Source organism: Lodderomyces beijingensis, assembly GCF_963989305.1.
Source record: "Lodderomyces beijingensis strain CBS 14171 genome assembly, chromosome: 4".
NCBI lineage: Eukaryota > Fungi > Ascomycota > Pichiomycetes > Serinales > Debaryomycetaceae > Lodderomyces > Lodderomyces beijingensis.
The window spans coordinates 590027-611507 of NC_089973.1; the positions used below are offsets into that span (position 1 = coordinate 590027).

The 21481-nt window shown below is 42.7% G+C and overlaps 6 protein-coding genes across 6 annotated transcripts; 4 read left to right on the forward strand and 2 right to left on the reverse strand. All coding sequences in view use genetic code 12, as the record gives it.

The window, feature by feature from the left end:
- Positions 1-5370: 5370 nt before the first annotated feature.
- Positions 5371-7542, forward strand: LODBEIA_P33190 (uncharacterized protein; the record flags this gene model as incomplete). The annotated part of the gene is made up of 1 exon (XM_066973416.1): positions 5371-7542. The coding sequence occupies one exon, from the start codon at positions 5371-5373 to the stop codon at positions 7540-7542; it is 2172 nt and encodes a 723-aa protein (XP_066830257.1).
- Positions 7543-11298: 3756 nt separating this feature from the next.
- Positions 11299-12327, forward strand: LODBEIA_P33200 (uncharacterized protein; the record flags this gene model as incomplete). Its single annotated transcript, XM_066973418.1, has 2 exons — positions 11299-11311; positions 11381-12327. 2 exons carry the CDS (start codon positions 11299-11301, stop codon positions 12325-12327), a joined length of 960 nt encoding a protein of 319 aa, XP_066830258.1.
- A 2032-nt stretch (positions 12328-14359) lies between these two features.
- LODBEIA_P33210 (uncharacterized protein) lies at positions 14360-14914 on the forward strand (the record flags this gene model as incomplete). The annotated part of the gene is made up of 1 exon (XM_066973419.1): positions 14360-14914. The coding sequence occupies one exon, from the start codon at positions 14360-14362 to the stop codon at positions 14912-14914; it is 555 nt and encodes a 184-aa protein (XP_066830259.1).
- Positions 14915-15148: 234 nt separating this feature from the next.
- LODBEIA_P33220 (uncharacterized protein) lies at positions 15149-16462 on the reverse strand (the record flags this gene model as incomplete). The annotated part of the gene is made up of 1 exon (XM_066973420.1): positions 15149-16462. One exon carries the CDS (start codon positions 16460-16462, stop codon positions 15149-15151), a length of 1314 nt encoding a protein of 437 aa, XP_066830260.1.
- A 385-nt stretch (positions 16463-16847) lies between these two features.
- LODBEIA_P33230 (uncharacterized protein) lies at positions 16848-17786 on the reverse strand (the record flags this gene model as incomplete). The annotated part of the gene is made up of 1 exon (XM_066973421.1): positions 16848-17786. The coding sequence occupies one exon, from the start codon at positions 17784-17786 to the stop codon at positions 16848-16850; it is 939 nt and encodes a 312-aa protein (XP_066830261.1).
- A 1396-nt stretch (positions 17787-19182) lies between these two features.
- LODBEIA_P33240 (uncharacterized protein) lies at positions 19183-21453 on the forward strand (the record flags this gene model as incomplete). Its single annotated transcript, XM_066973422.1, has 1 exon — positions 19183-21453. One exon carries the CDS (start codon positions 19183-19185, stop codon positions 21451-21453), a length of 2271 nt encoding a protein of 756 aa, XP_066830262.1.
- Between the last annotated feature and the right edge of the window lie 28 nt (positions 21454-21481).

Below are 21481 nucleotides of genomic sequence, written 5' to 3' on the forward strand. Positions count from 1 at the left end.
TGCCACTGGTTTACCTAGGTCCCAGTACATGCAGCTTGTTTTTTGTTGTTCTCGAGAGACATCTAGAGCCTCTCATGCGAGGGGATTTTATTCATGCCCTTGTGGGGTAGGTTTGTTCAATTTCTCAGGTGAATGATGTAAGTAGATGCATTCTGTGTGTGGTTCCAAGTCCGTCTCGTCTTGAGTCCAGGCTCCAATGGCTAAAGAGATGTGAACTGTCTATTGTCACTGAATTTTGTATATGCTCTGGCAAGTTTGGAGTGCCTTGGGGGGGTTTTTTTTTTCTGAATTTGCTTCTTTTAGGGATGCCACTGATGCTACATTTATTTCGAATACTCGATGCAACAGGTCAATGTGAATCTTGATGAACCAGGTCTAGGAGCCAACTTTGGGATACAGCAAACAAACACGTTGCTCTATGTTGTTGACTCAAGGACCGGAAAGGGCTCTTTCAGTTGTACTAGAAATTTCAAGACTGTTGTTCAAGATTGTGGTCCAAGAATGTGTTAAGGAGTAGTCAGAAATCAAGTTTTGAAAATACCGCCCATGGGACCTCCAAAGGGCACAGTGCAAAGAGATTTCTTGTTCACCTTAGGTACTAGAACAACCAAATCGAACATACATCCAGCTCCATTACACCTCGAGGTCCGCCACGCTAAATAGCATCTAAAAAGCCTTTGTATGCATGTTTTTATGTACGTAGGTTCCAGTTCCAGCTCCACTTTCTCCAATTCTGCGGCCAATAGAATGCATAGACAACTTTACCGCACTCTGATATGTAAGAAGGGCTCAAGACGAATGACTATGAGGTCATCGTGATCGTAACTTTAGTAGGGATAACTTTTGGTCAGTTTCACTCGGAAAACGACAACGCTTCCGCCCCCCCGCCCGCAGCCATAAGAAAGTCGAGTAAAAAAGTTTCTCTTTTAGTACATCGAGATCACTTTTAGATACAGCTGTTAGAAAGGTGGCACTGGAACACCATGAATTGCAAATATAGATAAATTACCAGAGGCTTAACAAGTTTTGTTGAAACTGCATGGACAAAAAGCGCATCGATGTAGTAACCAGAATGCTCTTTTTTTTTTTTTTTTTTGTTTTAATTTTAGTCGTGAAAATTTTGGCTTTCTCTTAGTTGCAATACACTTTCCTCGTCGACATTTTGACGAATAGTCAAGAAATTTTTAGAACCACACGATTGGAATAATAGTTGCAACGGCAAGAAAAATTGTGCCAAGGTAACCACATCTGGCTGGCACCAATAGGCTAAATGAGTTTGCCTGCGATTTAAACCTAAAAATGGTTTGTTATTTTTTTGTGGGCTGTTTGGTTGAGAAAGTGATTTGAAGTTTTAGGTACATTCTTTTCTCAAACTTGTAGCTACAAGCTTTCCTGTGGCTGTTGTCGTCACCAAGTTCCCATCCCCCTCGTCGGTAGAGATATATTTGCAAAATTGAGAAAAAAAATTAGAGCTTCAAATTGTGGAGTTGGCCCAGGTGCCTGGCTATAGTAAGAAAAGTTTCCTTGCTTTTCGCAGCATGAAGGAGGTTTGAGGGAAGGGAAAAGAGGAGTGGCTGAGCTGGGCTTTCGACTACTCTTTCCCTCAAACCAGACCAAGCGATCGACACCTGAGAAAAGAAATAAAAGAAAGAGGTAACCAAGCCTCCTTCCCTCGTGTTGAAAATTGCCTCAGTTTTACAAAGTGAAAGTTTAAACGATTTGTAGCAGGGGGCAAGTGAGGGAATGAGGAAATGGAAGCAAGGCAGGACGAGGAGAAGAAGGTGTAGACGAAGGGTTGGGTAATCTAAAAAAAAAATTGTTTTTATTTTTGAAGATGAACAAATTGGTGCAGCGTATTAAAATCTCCCATCGCGTTATATTTTCACATCTAAATGATACAACAATAGCTGTAGGGTTTGCATGTTTGAGCCCAACACCGTGTTAATTATTACATTTAAAATTGATTGTCCGAGGCAGTTTGCAGTCTAGAAGTACCCTTGCTGTTATTATAACGCGATATCTTTATATGCGAGACTTTTACGGTAGTCCCTACCCCGTAGGCATTAAACAAGCATCTCCCAACTTCATGCCCTTCTCCCCAGCCCCCATACATCCTTCTTTTCATGTCTTGATCTCTCGGTCTGTTCCCGTGCCCCTACTCCACCCCTTAACCACGCATGTAACAAGAATAAAAAAAAAATAGAAAGCGAGTACTGGGCTCTCCTCTCATATAAACTCAAAGGTTGCATCTATAACACACGCACACACGCACGCTCGTGGTGGAATTAAAGTAGCCTGGAACAGGTTAAGCTTTACATTAAAAGCCGATGGAGTGAGACATTGAACTCCAAAGCTTAGTCAATACCCAAATAGCAAATACCAAAAAAAAAAAAAAAAAAAAAAAGTAGAAACCATACATAGAGAAACGTTTGCCGCAGTTTATGCCCTAGTGCAGAATTGAGCAAAAGATGCAAAAACTACATCAAAAGCAACCCACCAGAAGCGGAAATTGAATCAGACATAACTGATCGTTTGTTCTAAACTTTTTTTTTTTTTGAAAGAAAAAGGGAAAAGATTCATCGTGCATTGCAACTAAGTTGTTGAGCAAGAGAAGTGTGTTCCAAAATTTTTTTTTTCCAAACATCCACAACACACATTGGGAAAAACAAAAACCGCGTACAAATCTGGACTAATAGTTGGAATATTTTCAAGAGTCGTTGACTCAAAAATCCGTCTTTAATTTTAATCTGATAAACCCGGTCCAACTCTTTTTTTTTTGGGTTCTTTGACCAGGGTTGCTTCCGTGCTTTTTTGGTTCGCGTGTCTTGACCGTGACCCTGCTCTCGTCATCTTCGTCGCTCCTTCTCCCCTCGCTACGATTACATTTTTTTTTCATTTTTCGTAATCTTTTGAGAATTTGAATATCCGTTTCTTCATTTTTTTTTTCCACCGAAAATCTGACTTTAGAAACGGACCTATCTATCTTATGCCGCCTGGGGCTATACACTGTCAAGAGGGTGCTTCTGTTGCGTGTGTTGAATTGGGAATAATACAGACTTCTCCCTTTTCGCTCCTGTAGGGAGCTTCATTTTTTTTTTTTTTTTGCTTTAACAAAGAGGTGCATCAAACACCATCATGCGTGCCCTTGACAACAGAAAGCACTTGACGGTGATGATGGTGGTGATCTAATTTCGCAGTAGCTTTTCCTATTGTTGCGTAATGGCGGCGTTTAGTTTTTTTCTGGCTGGGATAATTCTTTTCTGCTGCTGCTGCTGCTGCTGCTGCTTCTTCTTCTTTTAGGCTCAGATTTCATTAAACTCAATGCGAAAGCATAAGTTTGGCTTTGCCTTCAAGAAAAGAGGAAGGGGAAACGGGACCGGGATGGGATCTGAGGCAGAAACTGGGCTTGTATTTTTTTTTCTTAATTGTTCGTGAAATCCAGAGGTTTTAATCGACTTTTAGCGAATATCAAACTGGAACAATATCCCCTCTTAGTTTGTTTTGAAGTACGAAATCAAGAAGAATCAAAAAAGAAAAAGGTTTTTAAAAGAGATTGTTTTGACTGTGTGGCGGTCTGCCTCATACGGTCTCATATAAGGTGTCCTCGGTACTAGGCTCTAGTGCTACTATCAGTTCCCCATGCTATACTGCTCTGTATTGTATCTTATTTAAATTGACTTTCAACCCACATCTACGACAATAGAGGATTATTCCCGCGGCACTGATACTGCTGCTTTGCTTCTTCTTCTGGCACTCTGGCACTTTCCCGCATCCCCCTTTGTCTATTTGTCGGTTTATCTACTTATCTACCTTTTTTTTTTTTTTTTTTTTTTATGGTTGTTTTGCTTTGTTTGTTACATGTTGATTTGAACTCACACATTACATCGCTTGTACCTGTTCAAACTTTGAGTTTTATTAAACTATGTTAGTGTTAGATTGATTAGGCAATGGAATAATGGAATTACACGTTGTTGATAACAGCAGCAGCAGTAGGATTTCGAGCAGATATATCTACGTGTAGATTTAAACATTAGACTTCATTTATATACAGCCGCCTTCCCCATCGACGTAGTAGTGGGAAATTTTCATGGAAGCAAAAATCGATTCTTTTCCAAAAGGGTTATTCTTTCTTCACTTGATCTGTATCGATTTTTTTGATTTCAGCAAGAAGAACAAGCAAGAGGACCAACATCCACCAACAAACCACTACTACTTTTCATCCTACACATTCACCAAAGACCAAAAACCAAAAACCAAAAAATCAACAAACAAAAAAAAAATCAAAAAGCTGTGCCTACATTTATTTATTTTTTTTTTCTTCAAAGGAGATTCGCAAGATCAGGACCCTTTTTCCCTAGCCCGTCTCGACTACACCACCCGTTTCGCTCAACTTTGATCGGACAATCCAAGAACAAGTCGAGTGCTTTTTCTTCATTAGCAGGGTCACTCGTCATTTGTTCTTCTACCACCCATTCTTTCCACTTCTTCGTCGTCACCCTCATCATACGAATTGCAGGAGATTTTCGTTAAAGTTCAACAAGTTCAGGGCCAATCATTCTATACAAAGGCCTAAATCCGGAATTGAAGAATTTGAACACCAGTTTTTGCTCTAAACACCGTTCGTCAAAACGCTTTGCACTTCCTCCTACCCATTTACCACGAGTTCAAAGCCATAAATATACACACCCACCACAACCACAACCACCACTAGAGAAACAAGGGCCCCCTGGTTTCCCTTTTTTTCATCCCTCTCCTATCTTCTGCCAATACAGCAGACAAGTATTCAAGGCAAAAAGAAAAAAATAAAAATCGAAAACAAAATTCCACATACACACACTTTACACAGTCAGATTTCCGAATTAAAAATAATTAATCAGAGAGAGAAAGAGCGAGAAAGCGAGAAAAAGAGAGCGAAAGACCAAGCAAAAGCCGATTTCAAAACACGAATCAAATCAAAAGATACAGGGGTTTACATCAGATTTGAAAGAAAGAGGACATATTATACTTGAACAGGTGACAGACTGTCAATTCAACCATTTTTCCGCAACGGTCCTCTCCTCTTGTTCTTCTTCTGCTTCTTTTTTTCTTTTTTTTTTTATTTTTGAGACAACGAGTTGTCACCCAATTGCACTTCAAACAATTCATTCAACGCATAGAAGCAATTCACTCTTGTTTCTTTCACATTTAAACACTAATTACCACCAACATTCTTTTCCACAATTCAACCGAAAAGTCTTTTTGGCTTTTTTATTGTTTCTTTCCTTTTTTTGGTTTTTTTTTTCTTTTTTGATTCATTCGTCTCATCAATTCCTGGTTAAAAATTCCCCCCTCCTGCAGTCTGAATGAGATACAATCGTATATGACTATAGAATGACCCAGCTACCGTCTGTATCTGAGCTATTAGGTTCAAACAGATTATTTTTTCTTGCAAACGAAAATGGCACCCACCTGGAGTCAGCCTCATTTACCGCTTCCCCCACACACAGCCAAAGGGACAGTTCCACTGGCTTGGACAAGTCTCAACATCAAGCACTTGCACAGCAGCGCAAGCCACTACCACTATGTCCACTGGCGTTGCCCAGTAGAAGAAACAGCGCTAGCAACAACAACAACAATCCAAATCAGCCCGAGGATGAAAGCGCACGGCTACAGCGTGAAAAGGCTAAATCGTTGAATTCTTTTTTCGTGCACGACGAAAGTGACTCCAAATCTCCTAGAACCCTAGCTGTCCAACTACCTAGCATTTCGGCTTCAGAAAAGCAAGCCATCCACGAGTCTTCTGCCTCGAGTTTGTCGAGTCACGTGACTAGATATGCCAAGGACGGATCCCACCAACTTCAGTATAAGCAACAAATCACCAACATTCAACTGTTGCTGCCGTCGCAACACAACAATGTGCCTCTGCAACAGTCCAACGATTCCAAACCGCCGAGATCCTCTGCACCTCAACTTGTTGGTTTAAGTCATCAACAACAACTTCATCATTATCAACAACACCAGCTTCAAAATCCTCCTCACGCTGCATACAAGGCACCCTTCCCACTGGGCTACTACACACGTCCCCAGTCTCCCACTTATATACAGTCAGTTGACTACCCTGATGGAGCTGCTTTACGAGCGCAAACGCGCGGGAGTCTCGTTTCTTCCTCCAAGTCCTCATCGCTATCATCGTCCTCTGCCTCAAATGGTAGACACGTAGGTACAAATTTACTACCTGTTCACAGCGCACCCGCTACAGCAAACCCCGGGACCAACTCCCGTGCCTACTTTGTTGGAATCAGATCGCAAGAAGTGGGCTATTATTTGACAGCTGAGGACCCAAACCTGAGAGATGTGCGTGCAAAATACGTTGCCGTTCCGAATCCTACGAATCCTACGCAGCCACCACCACCGCCACCGCCGCCGTTGTCCATTCATGAAATGAGCTCAGCCACAAGCTCAGTGGCAAGCTCGATATCAAAATCCTCATCTTCAGCTGGTAGTGGGTACTACATGGTCGGGAGCGAGGCCCATCTTCATCAGCCTCCTCCTCCTCCTCTTAATCAACCTCAGAGTATACATGTCCAGTACCTACCCGGCCCTGCTTCAAACCAACACCAACCACCCTTTCAAACTCATCCGCCACATCCTCAAATCAGAGCACCTCCAGAAACTGCCATCCCGCAGTACTACGAAACATACCCCTACTCCATGGCCAAGAATGTGATTTATGATGAAAACAACGCGTTGATTAACAAGCGCAAGAGTATAAAGCGAAGAACAAGGACCGGTTGTTTGACGTGCAGGAAAAGACGCATCAAATGTGACGAGAGAAAGCCCAACTGCTATAATTGCGAACGAAGCAAGAAAGTGTGCCTCGGGTATGAAAATCTTTCCAATTTGCAACCTCGCAAAAGAGTTCGAGATACTAGCTTGGACTTGCCCGTGGTTAGCCAGGAAGAGCATGAACGGCTCATGATGAAAACCCACAACAGCATTGTTGCTCCAGGGAGTGTTCTGATGCTAGAGCACCAGCACGGCCAGGGACAACAGATGCAACGGCCGTACCAGCAAAATCATAATCAGTTGATGGAGAATTCACATCTTCATCATCATCACCCACAACACCCGCAACATTCCCAACTTGCCACCCCAGGAGAGGAGAAACCGACACACGTTTACCATCAACACTATGAACTACAACTACAACAACAACAACAGCAGCAGCAGCAGCAACAACATCGAGGACCAACTGATGACTCACCGAACCGGCTTGGAGATCAATTTCAACGTAGAGTCTCGGGTCCTCCCCCTCCGAAATACAGATCCTCCTACGAACTACCACCTCTGCAGCAAGGTGCAGCTTTCTTTTCAATTCCAGGCGCTGTTCCTCACCGCTCCTCCAATTTATACGAGAGAGTCGGTGGCGATGATATCGCGGTGCCGCAATTGGCGGCACAAGCTCAGGCGCAAGCGCAAGCGCAAGCACAACAGCCATCGCCTGCGAAACATGGCGTTTATGAACAAAATGAGAAGCTAAACATACGGGCCATTCTCAAATGAGAGAGAGAGAAATTCAAACACTTTGTGCAACGGGGGGCCACAGCGCAGGGCAGATCCTGTCAAATGCTACTTACGAATGATGATGACGTTGAATAAAATTTCGAGATACAATAAGAATAAAAAAAAAAAGGGTAACTAATCAGTCCTACCCCCTTCATTTCTACTTGAAAAGTTATGTGTTTAATTAATTTTTGTTTTTTTATAAAAGTCGCTTACTAAAGTATTAAATTTATGTGCATATTTAAGAACTTTATGGGTATTGGGATACTGAGGATAACGCATTGTAGCAAAAAGGGTTTTCCGCAAAATAATCAGACACGGCCCGCCCCTCACCCTCTCCCACCCTCCTTCTAATCAGGCGGCAACGAGCTCCCTCCTCAAATAGAAACAAAGAACTCGAAAATAAAACAAAAAGAGGGTGACGATTGTTGATCATTTCCTTTAGGTGCGTCTCATCCTTGAATTCCCCCCCCCCCCCCCTAATTTTCCCCTCCCTCTCTAGTACACGGAGACTACACCCTTGATGATCCATCCAGCAAGAACTCATAAACTCTGATAACTGTGCGTGCGGTTCGTACGGGCAGCCGCCGGCCACTGAAAGCATGCACGCACACAAACATACACACACAATCAAAGCTGAACAAAGGAAGGCTCGAATTTATTAATTCTGAGGCGGTGGATATAAGTGCCTCAGCTTTGCGTCGCGCTATTTTAGCCACTGTTTATAATTTGAAAAAACATCTGATCTTTTGGTAAACAATCTCAATTGCTATTCTCCGCCCAATCCTTGCTGCTGCTGCTGCTGCTGCTGCTGGGCGTGTAAAGCCACAGTAAGCACAGCGGCCAACAATAGTTGTTCCATGTATATATCGGGAACATTAATGGCTTTTGAATCCCAGCTTCAATTATTATTTGTTCTTTTTTATCTGCATTATAATACGTCTATCTAGAAGCTGTCTGTTGTTGACATCTCGGACTTTTGCAAAACTGAAATATAATAGTTTTTAATTTAGATGTGGTTGTTGTTGTTATTAATTACTATACGATTGTTTATCTTATCACTTATTGCGCCAGAACCAGAACGGTGGTTTATCTCGGGCACGCTGCAGGATGTATATAATCGCCACACGTTCCAGCATAAGTCAGTATATGTACAACGAAGAAAGAGAGGGGGCGAAAGACAAAGCTAGAGAGGCGGGAGGATCAACTAGATAGAGCATCGGCCGGTTGTTGTTTCTGTTTTTTTTTTTCTTTGGAGGACAAACGAAAAGGGTCTGATGGGAGCTCAGCGCGGTTATTTCTAATCTCTTGATTCTCTACCCCAAACTCGATACAGCCATGTACTGGGGCTTATCATGCCCTCTCAGTTTGATTCCCTTGACTAACTCCAAGCTGAACCCCCCCCTATTTTTCACCACGGCAAAATAAATTAAAATAAAAGAAAAAAGATACCAAAATAAAATAAAATTAAAAACGACGGTGGCTGTGCCCGGTATTTTTGTCGCGTGTATTGTCATCCAGGGGGACTGTGGCGAATGCGACAGAAAGTTTGGAAGAGGAGGGTATGTTGTCAGAGATAATAGTAAAAGACGGAACAAATTATATTCTTTTGCCACGCCAAGTTCTCTCGTAAGCAGTCAGTTCCAGATGTCTATTCGAACTAGTTCATTCGCCGGATACGCGCAAACCTTTGCGTTAGTCCTGCCACTTTGTTTTCTTGTTTTTGTCTGGGAAACGGCAGCATTTGTTTGTTTATTCCAGAGGAGGTTTCCAAGTTTGTGTCACGGAGTTTGCAGCCACAGCTAAGTGAGTGCAAGGTCGACTTTGCTCAAGAGGTCAACAAGTTGGCAAAAAAAAAATAGAAAACTTTCAAGCTTATAGCTCATTAATGAAACGCACATTGAGATGTCCAGTGAAGCTGTTGAGGCCCATAACCGCCACGCTTTGGCTAATCATCTTAACTGGTAGCATCGTGTTGAAAATTGACTTCTCTTAAAGATGTTTTGACACGGGTTTGAAGTTCTTGCTCTCATAACCTGTCTTCCAAACACTTTTATCTGAAGTTAGAAGTTACCATCACGGATTAATTAACAAGGCGCTTGCTGTTCTCTACATATGTATCCTTTCATGTCAGAGCGGGATTGTCATAGCAATGCAATTTTTTTGGGAAACTCTTGCGCGTGTGATCTTCTCTTTCTTCTTCCTCTTCCTCCCTTCCTCTACCCCATCTTGCATACTCAAAATCCAGGGCAACTTGACCCGACACCAGTCTCCAATGCACGATACACAAGTTTCTGGAATCTATTTTGTTCAACATTACCAAGTAAATTGTAGTCGTGTTTTGAACTCCTCAATAATTAATTTCGGAGCGCACACTATCCTGCAGCTCTTATCTCCCTGGCTTCCTCATGTCGCGGCTCTTTATGCTTATCCACTTTTTTGTTTTTTTTTCTTTTATCCCGCAACTTCATCTGGATCCAAATTTGGTTCTTTCTTGGAAAACAAAATACTCTTGCAGCATAAGCACCAAATACGGTTGGGAATGTTGACACTGCTCTGACGTTTGCCACCAAAACTTTTCCAGGTTTACATAGACGAGATCCTGCTAACGTGGGCAGAAGTACAAGGTACCAAAAGAAAGAAAAAAAAAGAACTTTGCTCAACCCAAGGGCCACCCCACAACTCAAAAGTTGACAAAAAGTTTTCATCAAAGTTCGCCTTTCGAAAATGGTTGTACTTTGCAAAGTTGACGTTGTCTACACACCAAAGTTGTCTTTGTAGATATGTCAATATCCGAAAAGTGCGTTCTGTGAGACACACAACATGGAACGGAATCTTTTTTTTTTTACCTAGTCTTTTATAACGTTTGCAGTATATCCCCCCCACGGAAGAAAAACGTTTGGAGCAAAAAGGGCAAGGATCGAGGTAAGAGGAAAGATCTATGGTCGCATGCGCACATTCGATTCCATCCCGTTGCGTAAGGGTGGTGGTTCTTGCATGTTGTATTGAACATCTTTTTCATCTTTCTGTGGGTTTTTTATTGCCACCGGCTACAACGACAAGCATGCGGGCTTGTTGGTATCGAGCTATGTGCACCGGTGTACCGTGCACTCCCCATCATTTAAGTCTAGAAGTGATTGAAAAATTTAGAACGTTTATCACGCTTTGTCACCTCAAAAGTTCTCTTGTCGTTGCCTTTATTCATGTTTCACTCATCTCCATGCGGTGAAACAACAAAACAAAGAAAAGAGAGTGTGACCGAAAACAGAGGAGATCACAGTAGACAAGATTTGCCACGTCCTCGTCATTTCTTGCTTTTCCCTCATTTCATTTTTTTTTCGATGATCATGCCTTTTTTTTTCATTATGACTCGAGCTGTCGATTTCTTTAGAATGTGTGCTGTTGGCGTAAATAGATTTGCGTATCTGCGGGAAATAGCAGTCGTTTTGGAATCTGAGTCTAGTACATCTTGAAAAAAAAAAATGACGCAGATCAACTTGGTAAACTTGCTGGTAACGGAATGAAGTAATAAAGCAACAGTTGAGCTTTTTGAGTTGGTTTTCTTTCTGTTCTTGGGGGGGGGGGTTTCAGGCTTTTGATGTTCATGAAATAACTCACGTGATACAGAGCCTACTTTGCAGCCAAAAAATAAAATATTGACTTTTAAAGGTTTACCACCAGTAGCCGATGTTGAAACATTGTAAATGAACATCGGATCAAAACAAGAGATGATCTCAACCACAGTTTTCATTCAAGATGACAATCGAGGGTATGTTAAAGAGAGAAATAAAAACAGTACCGGACTTCTAACTCATTTTTTTTACAAGAACAAGATTAGAAACACTTCTACACATTTGGCAGCAGATTTCCCATGCTGTTCAAGAATGTCACCAAGTCACTTTGCACTTGCACAAGAACGGAAGCTCGTCAAAGTCCGCTATATACAAGTCCATATCCCATGCTGAGTCCGAGTTGCAGCACTTTGCGTCTTTGCTCAAATTGACCAAAATTTTAATCGAGCACTTGCAAACCGCGGGCAAGCAAACCACGGTGAGGGACATCTATTACCGTGATGTTGAATTGTTCAACAAGTCGCAGCCAAAGTGCAAACTGTTGCTCACCGAGATTGTCAATTCGTTGAGTTGGTCCTTAACAAGGCATTTGAACATCCATCCAACTCAAAAGGGTTTGTTCTTCGGCTACAATATTTTCAAAACAATGATCAAAGAGCCGGTCTTGATACCAATTGAGTATGAAGATAATTTTGCCAACCAGCTTTGCATCAACCGTGACTCCAAGTTGGTATTGGTAATTTTGGAAAAAGATGCAGTTTTTGAATCCTTTTGCAAATATTTGTTGCAAAAAAATACTGACAAAATTCCAGCTCAAATTTTGTTAGTCACGGGCAAAGGGTTTGCTGATTCGTTGACACTTCGATTCATCAAATGGTTTCTCACGTTGTACCCAAGTTGCAAATGTATCGGGTTCTTCGACTCCGATGCTTATGGGCTCAATATCTTTAACCAGTTTGAGACTAAAATAGAGAATCTGATGAAATTTGGAGGTGCTTACATGTTCAAATCGGAGCCAATAACCTGGCTCAATATCCCACGCAGAGATTTGTCTGTATTGGTTGCATCTTCAACGAAATTTGTGAATTCACACCCTGAATGCCATCGGGAACTAACCCGAGGTGCATTTTTGATGAAAAAAGCTGAGATGAATATTGCTCCTGGGGATTACAACGAGTGCCTCGTAAAAGAGTTGAACAAGTTCCTCACTTGAGTCGGCCAACTCCGACGGGCCAAACTTTCTTTTTTTTTTTTTTTTTTTGTTCAATCCTTGACAGTCTCTCCACGAAAGTTACAAAATTTGGTGTCTCAGATTTATGCAGATCGAGAAAAAGAAACGGCGGGGGAGAAAAGGCGAAGGAAATAGAGGTTGAACATGAAACTAAAGTTGAAAATTTCCACCCCCCCCCAAAAAAAAAAAAAAAAAAAAATTAAAAAGTGAAGTTTTTTTACGAGCCAGAAAGGACCGGCGTTGAGGCAGATTTCTGGATAAAAGGTCCAGGCAATGGTAATTTTACAAAGAAAGTTATTAACTCGCTTAGATGGACACGGGACTACCAGCAGACGAGACCAGAGTTGATTATTCTCCACAACGCACAAAAGGGAAGTTTCACTGGCTTGTAGATTACTGCATTACAAGACGCACGGAATGAATAATGCGACAGGGCGAAGTAGGGCCTCTAGAGCATCTCCTGAACTATTAAGCGACTTGGCGTTTTTTTGTTCTCTGTTGTTCCTTTTGGCAGTGAATGCCCAGATGCCAATTTCTGTGATTCGCAGAGCCGATTCCATTGGCCAAAAACAGCAAAAGAAGAGCGCAAACGTGTAAAACGTCGTGCTTCAAGGATGCCTCAGCAGGAGCTGGCCGAGGAGGTGATCCATGAACAGCAGTAACTAGAAGAGTCATCGCATACAGGTTCATTTTATTCTTTTCCTCCCTCGCGTCGTCTGCGGCGGAAGCGGCAATACACTCAGGCTGAGTGTTTAGCGCAAAGGTCTCGACAAGGGCAAGGAGGGGGGGGAAAGCGCGGATAATATAAATAAATTTTTTTTTTTATTTTTGCTTTGCTCCGATTCTTCCCCACAAAAGCATAAAATTCAGGACGGCAAGAAGGGGTCTTTCCGCGGTGGTTGGTAAGTGGACAATGTGGGCTTGCATTGAGTTTTTGCATGACTTGGGCAGCGTATGAAGAAAGATCACCGGAGCATCCCAGTGGGTACCGTTAGCACCAAAAATGTTGAGGCGAGGACGCTAGTGAAGTTATTAGTCTCCTGCATGTTTCACGCAAAAACACTCTCTCATACTTACATGTTACACAACAGCGCGGCAGACCCTCCCAGCTTTCCATCGTCTGCCCATTTCAACTGTTCTTATCAGATGGGCCGACACTCTCTCGCACACTCTCGAACAATCGCTGGCAGTGCTAAATAAAACCATTTGCTCACCAGCAGGACATTTGGCGCCTGTTGCACGACATGAAGCGAAGGGCACATTTCTCATTAAGGAGAGAAACAGTAAGAGAGACAGAGAGAGAGGTGGAAATTCGCAAACTTGGAACAATAGAAATAACGCAAGCTGTAAGATACAACAAGAGATTAACGGCAGAAGTGAAAAGATCAAGAAGAGAGGATCTTATCAATCCTATCTTCATCCACCAGCCATAATCAGCCAGACTATATACTTCTCCCGATCCCACCCTTATTTTTTTAAACGCACACTACATCCCCATCCTTGCCCACATTTTTTTTTCCCTGTTTTCTGATTTTATTTTTCTAGCTTCTCTTGCTTAACAAACTGATGAGGTTTCCAGTAAAGAGATAGCAAATCTACCCAGCCATCAACACTTTACTACTGCTGCTGCTGCTGCCATTTATTACTACCACTACCACTTAGACTATTACAACTACACTTAGCTGAGAGTTTCAGCATTGCAAGCGGACAAAATTCCTCAAGACCCAGCTCAACAGCTAACTACTACTACAGCAGCAAGTCTTGAAGACTACGAATCTCACCGGTGTCTGCCTCCCCATTTACAACTTCAAGCACTTGCAACATTGAAAAATTTCAAGTTTTGGAAACAACCAAGAGCTACAAGAACTGTTTTTTTGCAAGTCCGATAAGGTCCCCCAAATATCCATAGACATAAACAAGGTGCAAGAACTTTGTTGGAACCCCAAAGCAAAACCAATCAGAAACCGATACTTCATCACTATCCCCTATAAAAAAAAAAACAAACAAAAGCAAAATGTCAATAAAAGCAAGGAAATTAGCCGTGGTGGGCTCGCGGTCAGTCGGCAAATCATCAATGACAGTACGATTTGTCGAAGAACATTTTTTAGAAAGCTACTATCCCACAATTGAAAACCAATTCAGCAAAAACATCAAGCTCAAAAACCAAGAATATGCCATCGAGATCTTGGACACAGCAGGCCAGGACGAATACAGTATAATGAACGAGAAACACTTGGTGGGCGTGCACGGCTATCTCCTTGTATACTCGGTCACCTCGAGACAATCATTTGAAGTGATTGAATTCATCAGAGACAAGATTTTGAACTCGGTCGGCTCAGAGAATATACCGATGATTTTAGTCGGTAACAAATGCGACTTGCAGTATCAGAGACAAGTTGAAGAACTGGAAGGGCGAAAGTTGGCGCATAAGTTGAATGTGCAGTTTTACGAAACCTCGGTGAAGGAAAACGTCAATATTGCGTCGACTTTTGAGTGTTTAATTGATGAAATTGAAAGGATACATAATCCGCCTGCGATTAAAAAGGACGATAAATGCGTTATTGTATGACCTTATTGAAAAAGAAAAAGGTAGGGGGGGGGATTGAGGCGGGGAGGAATGAGAGGGAGGGAAAGCAACAACAACTTGCACGGATCTTATATATAAATACAAACATGTAACGAAAGTTTCTAGACACTTTATAATGGAAAAAAAAAATCAAAAAAAAAAAAGAAACACAGTTGTGTTCGATAAGCTAACTAGTCTCTATAAATAAGATGTAGGTATATATGAGGTTTGCGATTTTTAGAAGATAAATTGTAAGTTACAGTCGATTGGATGGGACGAAGTCAACTGGGGCTTTTGACTGTACTTGGCTTGCAATATCTGTCTCATGTTCTGCAACAAACTCAAGTACGATTGATTTGGGTTTTGGTTCATCACCGTGAGGAAAGCATAGCTCATGGCACCAGTAGATTGCCCGCCTTCCTTTGCATCGGCGCTCGTTTGATCATCCTTACAACCACTAAACGAGATGGCGTCACAAGGAGCGGTTTTGGTCTGCTTGCTATACTCATTTGCCTTTTCAGCTTTGCCCTTGTTCATAAATGTCTTTACAGACGAGGCCAAGCCTTTAAACATGTCGACTCTGTCTCCTTGTGCATAGCACATTGCTGCTTGTAACAAGCCCTGACCGGCTTCAGCCATGACATTGGGCTCTTTCAAAACTCCCTTGGTGGAGTACATGTAAGGCAAATCCAACACGGATCCAGAGTGGCACGAGTCAAATAATGCAGTCAAACGACAACCGGGAGGTAATGTCTTGACCATCATGTCATGCAACAAATCGTCAATAATAAACCCGTTGACTTCGAAATCCAAGGGGTAGATAACTTCATCATATCCATCGTCTTCGTCATAGTTTCCGTATTGGTCCGGTTGGTCTTCAGTCTGACCACCATGGCCCGAATAGTGGAAGAATAACGAGTCATTAGGTCTTGCATCTTTGACCAACCATTGGACAGCATCGAGAATATTTTGTCTGGTAGGTATAGCTCTTGCCATTTGTTGGTCATCAGTCAACTTGACAATATCATCAACATTAAAACCGTGGTTCAACAAAAATCTCTCGACGTTGTTGACATCATTAATACAACCGCGCAATGCATTTTTGGTTCCGATATAGTTTATGCCAACCAACAACGCCTTCTTGCGTCCGTTACACGCAGAATACTGGTAATTGTAATTGCTTACACCAAACGACTGTTGATTTGTTGGAGGACGAGAATAGCTTCCCGATCCATATTGGTGTCCATAGTCTGGCTCATTGTTGAATCCCGGTTGCTGCAGTGTAGGGGGTGGCGGTGGGTGGGTTGGCCTTTCGTATTCTCCTCTGTGTTGATGCAGATATTGATCTGAACGCGGTGGCCCATTGGGTCTACCGTAGTTTCCCGGCGGAGGGCCCTGTGGAGGTTGATAGTACTGTCCCTGTTGTTGTGGTGGCGGTGGTCCGCTCGGTGCTTGATAGTATTGTCCCGGTGGAGGGCCCTGAGGTGGACCCCAATTTTGTTGCGGTGGCTGTCCGCCTCCATAATTATGTCTTGCTGAGCCTGGAAACATTGTGACGCTGAATGGCGAAGATTGCTGAGGAAAAGAGCCTCGATTGAAAGAAAACTGGTCTTGAATGTTAAACCCGATCTCTAGAGTTGAAAATCACGAGCTTTATCTGGAGTAATAATATTCACCGTGGCATCTGTCTGGCCCAGGGGAGAAAAAGGAACGATTCAGGGGGGGATGTCTTTTATAAAATGTGTGTCAAACTACACGACCTGAAACGGTAGCGGATACATTTTACGGAGATGTATTAGGAATTCACTATGGACTATACCGGGAACTAGATTAGAGAAGGGATATGCGGAGGAGCATCGAAATGGTTATAAATATGGTGAAAAAGGTCAAACGTCTCTATTTACTGAACCGGTCAAGTAATAGTGAAGAATCAAGATCAAAAAATAAACTTTAAATTACAGTCAATTGGGTGGGACGAAGTCAACTGGGGCTTTTGACTGTATTTTGCACCCAAGACTTCTCTCATGTTTTGCAATAAGCTCAAGTACGATTGATTTGGATTTTGGTTCATCACCGTGAGGAAAGCATAGCTCATGGCCCCGGTTGCTTGGCCTCCAATAACTGCATCGGCACTCGTTTGACTATCCTTACAACCACTAAAAGATATGGCGTCACAAGGGGCAAACTTGGTCATTTTGCTCACTTCGTTTGCCTTTTTGACTTTGCCTCTGTTCATGTAGACTTTTGCAACTGAGCCCAATCCTTTCATGAGGGCATTCGAGTCGCCCATGGCATATTGTTTCAACGACAGCAACATTTCCTTACCAGCGTCATTTGAAGCACTTGGCTCCTTCAATAAACCCTTTGACGAATACATAAATGGCAAGTCCAAGGCAGAGCCTGAATGACACGAGTCAAATAGTGTGGTTAAACGACAGCCCGGAGGGATTGTTTTGACCAACATGTCATGCAACAAATCATCAATGATAAACCCATTGGTCTTGAAATCAACTGGGAATATACACTCATCCATTCCATCGTCTTCGTCATAGTTTCCATATTGATCTGGCTCGTCAGCAGTTTGACCACCATGGCCCGAATAGTGGAAGAATAACGAATCGTTAGGTTTTGCCCCGCTAGTTAACCATCGTATACCATCAAGGATATTTTGTCGGGTTGGTATAGCTCTTGGGTTACCAGAAGTCTCAACCAATTTCACAATGTCGCCTTGCTGAAACCCGTTTCTTACTAAAAATTGCTCAACATTGTCGACATCATTAATGCAACCTCTCAACTCATTCTTGCTTCCAATATAGTTTATACCAATCAATAACGCCTTTTTGCGTCCACTACATAAGGAATACTGGTACTGCATGTGGCCTCCATTGCTGTATGTTTGTTGGTGAGTGGGAATTGGCATGTATCTTCCACTTCCATGCATGTTACCATAGTTGGGACCTCCGTTTAAACCAGGTAGTTGAGCTCTACTGGGGTAAGCAGCTGGCGGTCTATGGTGCTGTTGTGGTTGAGGAGGACGTGGAGGTGGTGGGGGATAATATGGCTGCTGATGATAGCCATTTGAAGGATGTGCAACTGGTGGTGGATGATGCTGGTAGTAGCCACTTGGTGGAGGTGGAGAATAATAGCCTTGTGGTGGGGGATACGCCTGTGGCACAGGATGTGGGTGATGCCCATGATGATGTTGTTGGTGATGGTGGTGATGATGACGCATTTTCGACGCTTGTTTCTATCTAGGGATGTTCTTCCGGCCCTTGCACTCTTGCCTTAAAGTTCAACTGTTGAAAGAAAGAAAAAACAAAAGAAAAACTATAGAAAAGTCTAGGGGGTTTTATACAAAGGTTTGTAATGATATTACAAACTGATGAAAATCATTTTGCAAAAAAAAAACACATGGCCGGGGGGGGGAGGGAAATGACTCAAAGATTTTATTTTTTATCTTCCATCACCCATTCATGTATGCAATTTGAAATGTTCAAGCAATTTATGTTCGTAAAAAAAAGGTTTGATGTGTCATTGGAGCTGTGGAAAAGGGAGAAAGGGATGGATATAATCTTGAAACTCGGGAAACCGAATTAAAATTGTTTATCGCATCGAGGACGGGGCAAAGTTCGTATTCTAAATTAATCGTATTTGCAATCTGATTTTGTGTCATATAACCTCTCCCCTCCTCTCACTGAGATGCGGCAGTAAAAACCACCCGTCAGTCATCAACAACAGTTCAGAAGATAACACACCACTCTTGCCGGTGGAGATCGACTCCGTCCGCAGCTTCGATTTGAATCCAATTCCATGCGTCACAAACTCCCCAGTGGAGAAATATGGCAGTGCGTGTCACGTGTGTGTGTTTGTATATGGAGCTTCGAGGCGCAATAGGTGTATGGAGGTGATTGTCGTGACGCGTGACTGTGTCTCATTTTGCTTTTTTGTGACACTGTACCGACATGGAGGCTATACCGAGCCAAACTCCGCCAGTGGCATTTTTTTTTTTTTTGACAGCGATAATGACAGCAAGATTTACACCAGCTGTTGTTGCTATTGTCGATCCGAATCTTATCCGCTTGATAAAGATGATGTTGGGGGTGGTGGCGATGGTGGTGTATTGTTCCGATTGAAACCTCGCCAAAAGAAAGATATAGAGATCTCGAATCGATCTAGGCTGAGTGCCGGTAGTGGGTGTTTGGCAGCATGCGTCGGAAAAAAAAAGAAGCAGGATCAATTTTTAGCGACACATTTTATATTGTAGTAGCCAAATGTACACGGCAGTCTCAGGTAGGCAAACCATGACCATCGGCTCGTTACGTGAAAAGAGACAAGACAAGACTAAACACAAGAAGAAACCTTTGAAACCAGGGCCGCTTGTTTCCAAAAAAAATGGCATACCCTATGATTACCTTGTCATCATAGATGCAGGCTCAAAAGGTTCCAGGGTTCACGTTTACAGCTGGTTGAATCCAAAGGGAGTCTTGGAAAATGAAGCCAAACTTGCCCATTTCCACAAGATACGTGATTCGCGAAAGGAGCAGGAAGTTTCCTCTGATGACGAGAGTGATTCCGCTGGAGAAGAGGAAGAAAATAAAGAAGGAGGAGGAGGAGGAGAAAAAGAATCCGCAAAAACAACGCTATTTCCTAGGATTCGTACAAAGCCCAAATGGCATAAAAAGATTGTGCCCGGTATATCGTCATTCAATAATGCCCCATATAAAATAGGGAACCACCACTTGGCCAAGTTGCTTGCAAGAGCTAGCAAAATTGTTCCCAAATCGCAGCATTTTCGCACACCAATCTTTCTCCATGCAACCGCGGGGATGAGATTGCTACCTCCAACGGAACAACAACAAATCTTGAATGAAATCTGCAAGTTTTTCCAAAACCAATCTGATTTCTTCATGCCCGATTGCGCATCTCATGTGAATGTCATTGACGGAGACTACGAAGGGCTATACGGATGGCTATCGATAAACACCTTGATTGGCGCGTTTGATCAACCGGAAAAACACCAGCACGGCAAGAACCACACGACTTATGGGCTATTGGACATGGGCGGTGCCTCGACTCAAGTTGTGTTTCAACCCAACTCGACGGAAATCGAAGAGCACCAAAATAACCTCTATCACATCATTTTAAGGAAAATCCCAGCACTAAACCTGCTGGGAAAAAAAATCAACTTTGATGAACCACAGCTAAAAGAGTTCAATGTTTATTCCGACTCCTTTTTGGGGTTTGGCATGTTTCAAGCCCGGTCAAGATACTTGAGCTCTCTTGTGGCTTCGGATGACAAAGAGTATCAGTACCACTACTGGGGCAGAACCAAATCTCCAATGAACGACCCTTGTATCCCAAAAGGCTTTACCACAACTGAAGTCGTTGGAGACCTGTCGTATGATTTCATTGGCGAGTCGAATTTTGAAAAATGCTTGACAAACATCTTTCCAGTCTTGCAGAACTCAACGCACGGCGGGGCGCCAAAGGCTAATTGCAAGCAGTTTAGCGAAATTGACGAGACAAGCGAATGCTTGTTGAATGAGTTGATCCCTTCGTTTGACTTTGACGTCAACCATTTCATTGGCGTCAGTGGGTATTGGGACGCCATTAATGCGCTATTATCGCAGCGAGAAAAGCGAGACGGGCAAGACGATCAAAAAAATGATTATGACTACCAAACGATTTTCAACAAGACTCAAAAAGTATGTTCTCAGTCATGGTCTACTCTACTAGAATTGAATATGCAGAAAAAGGAGAGGAAGCGATTATCAGAGGAGGAATTGTCCCAACTATGCTTCAAGGCCTCGTGGATATTGAATTTCTTACATCTAGGCCTCGGGTTCCCACGATTTGGTATTGATAACCCGAGTCCAGAAACCAACAAGGGGTTTCAGACATTGCAGTTGGTTGAAAAATTGGACGGTTCGGCTTTTTCTTGGGCGTTGGGAAGAGCAATGCTATATGCAAACGACGAGTATATCCAGGCATTCAACAATTACACTGCACTGGTTGATGAGAGCAAGAGCAGTGTGCGAATTCAAAGACCAGGCTTTTTCCACAGCCCTTCTGAAGCCCTTTACCAATTCGGAGCTGAGCAGAATAACATTGCAGGCAGACCACCGTATGAGCCATTTGACGAAACAAAGACATACCACTACTACGATTACGAAAAATACAATGACGCAAACGATGATGACGAGCTGAAATGGAACATTGAGCCACACAGGTGGTACGGAATGATTGTGTTTGGCTTGTTGTTGGGAATCGTCGCGTGGTTGATGATAGGCAGTCGAAGGAGACAGTTGTTTGTGACAAAAGTGACGACTGCTTTCAGAAAGCTAGTTCGAATGACTCCAGGTTACAACGGAGCCAAGTATTCCTCTGTGCCACCTGGCGACGCGGAAATGGCATTTGAGTTGGGAGAATTGGACAAAGACGATGAAAATGAGGATGATAATAATAATGATGATGATGATGACGACGACCGGTTCAGAATAAGCGATGACGAAGAGGAAGGGCAATTGACTCACCACTCTTGAAATAACTTTTAATTTTTGCATGCATTTT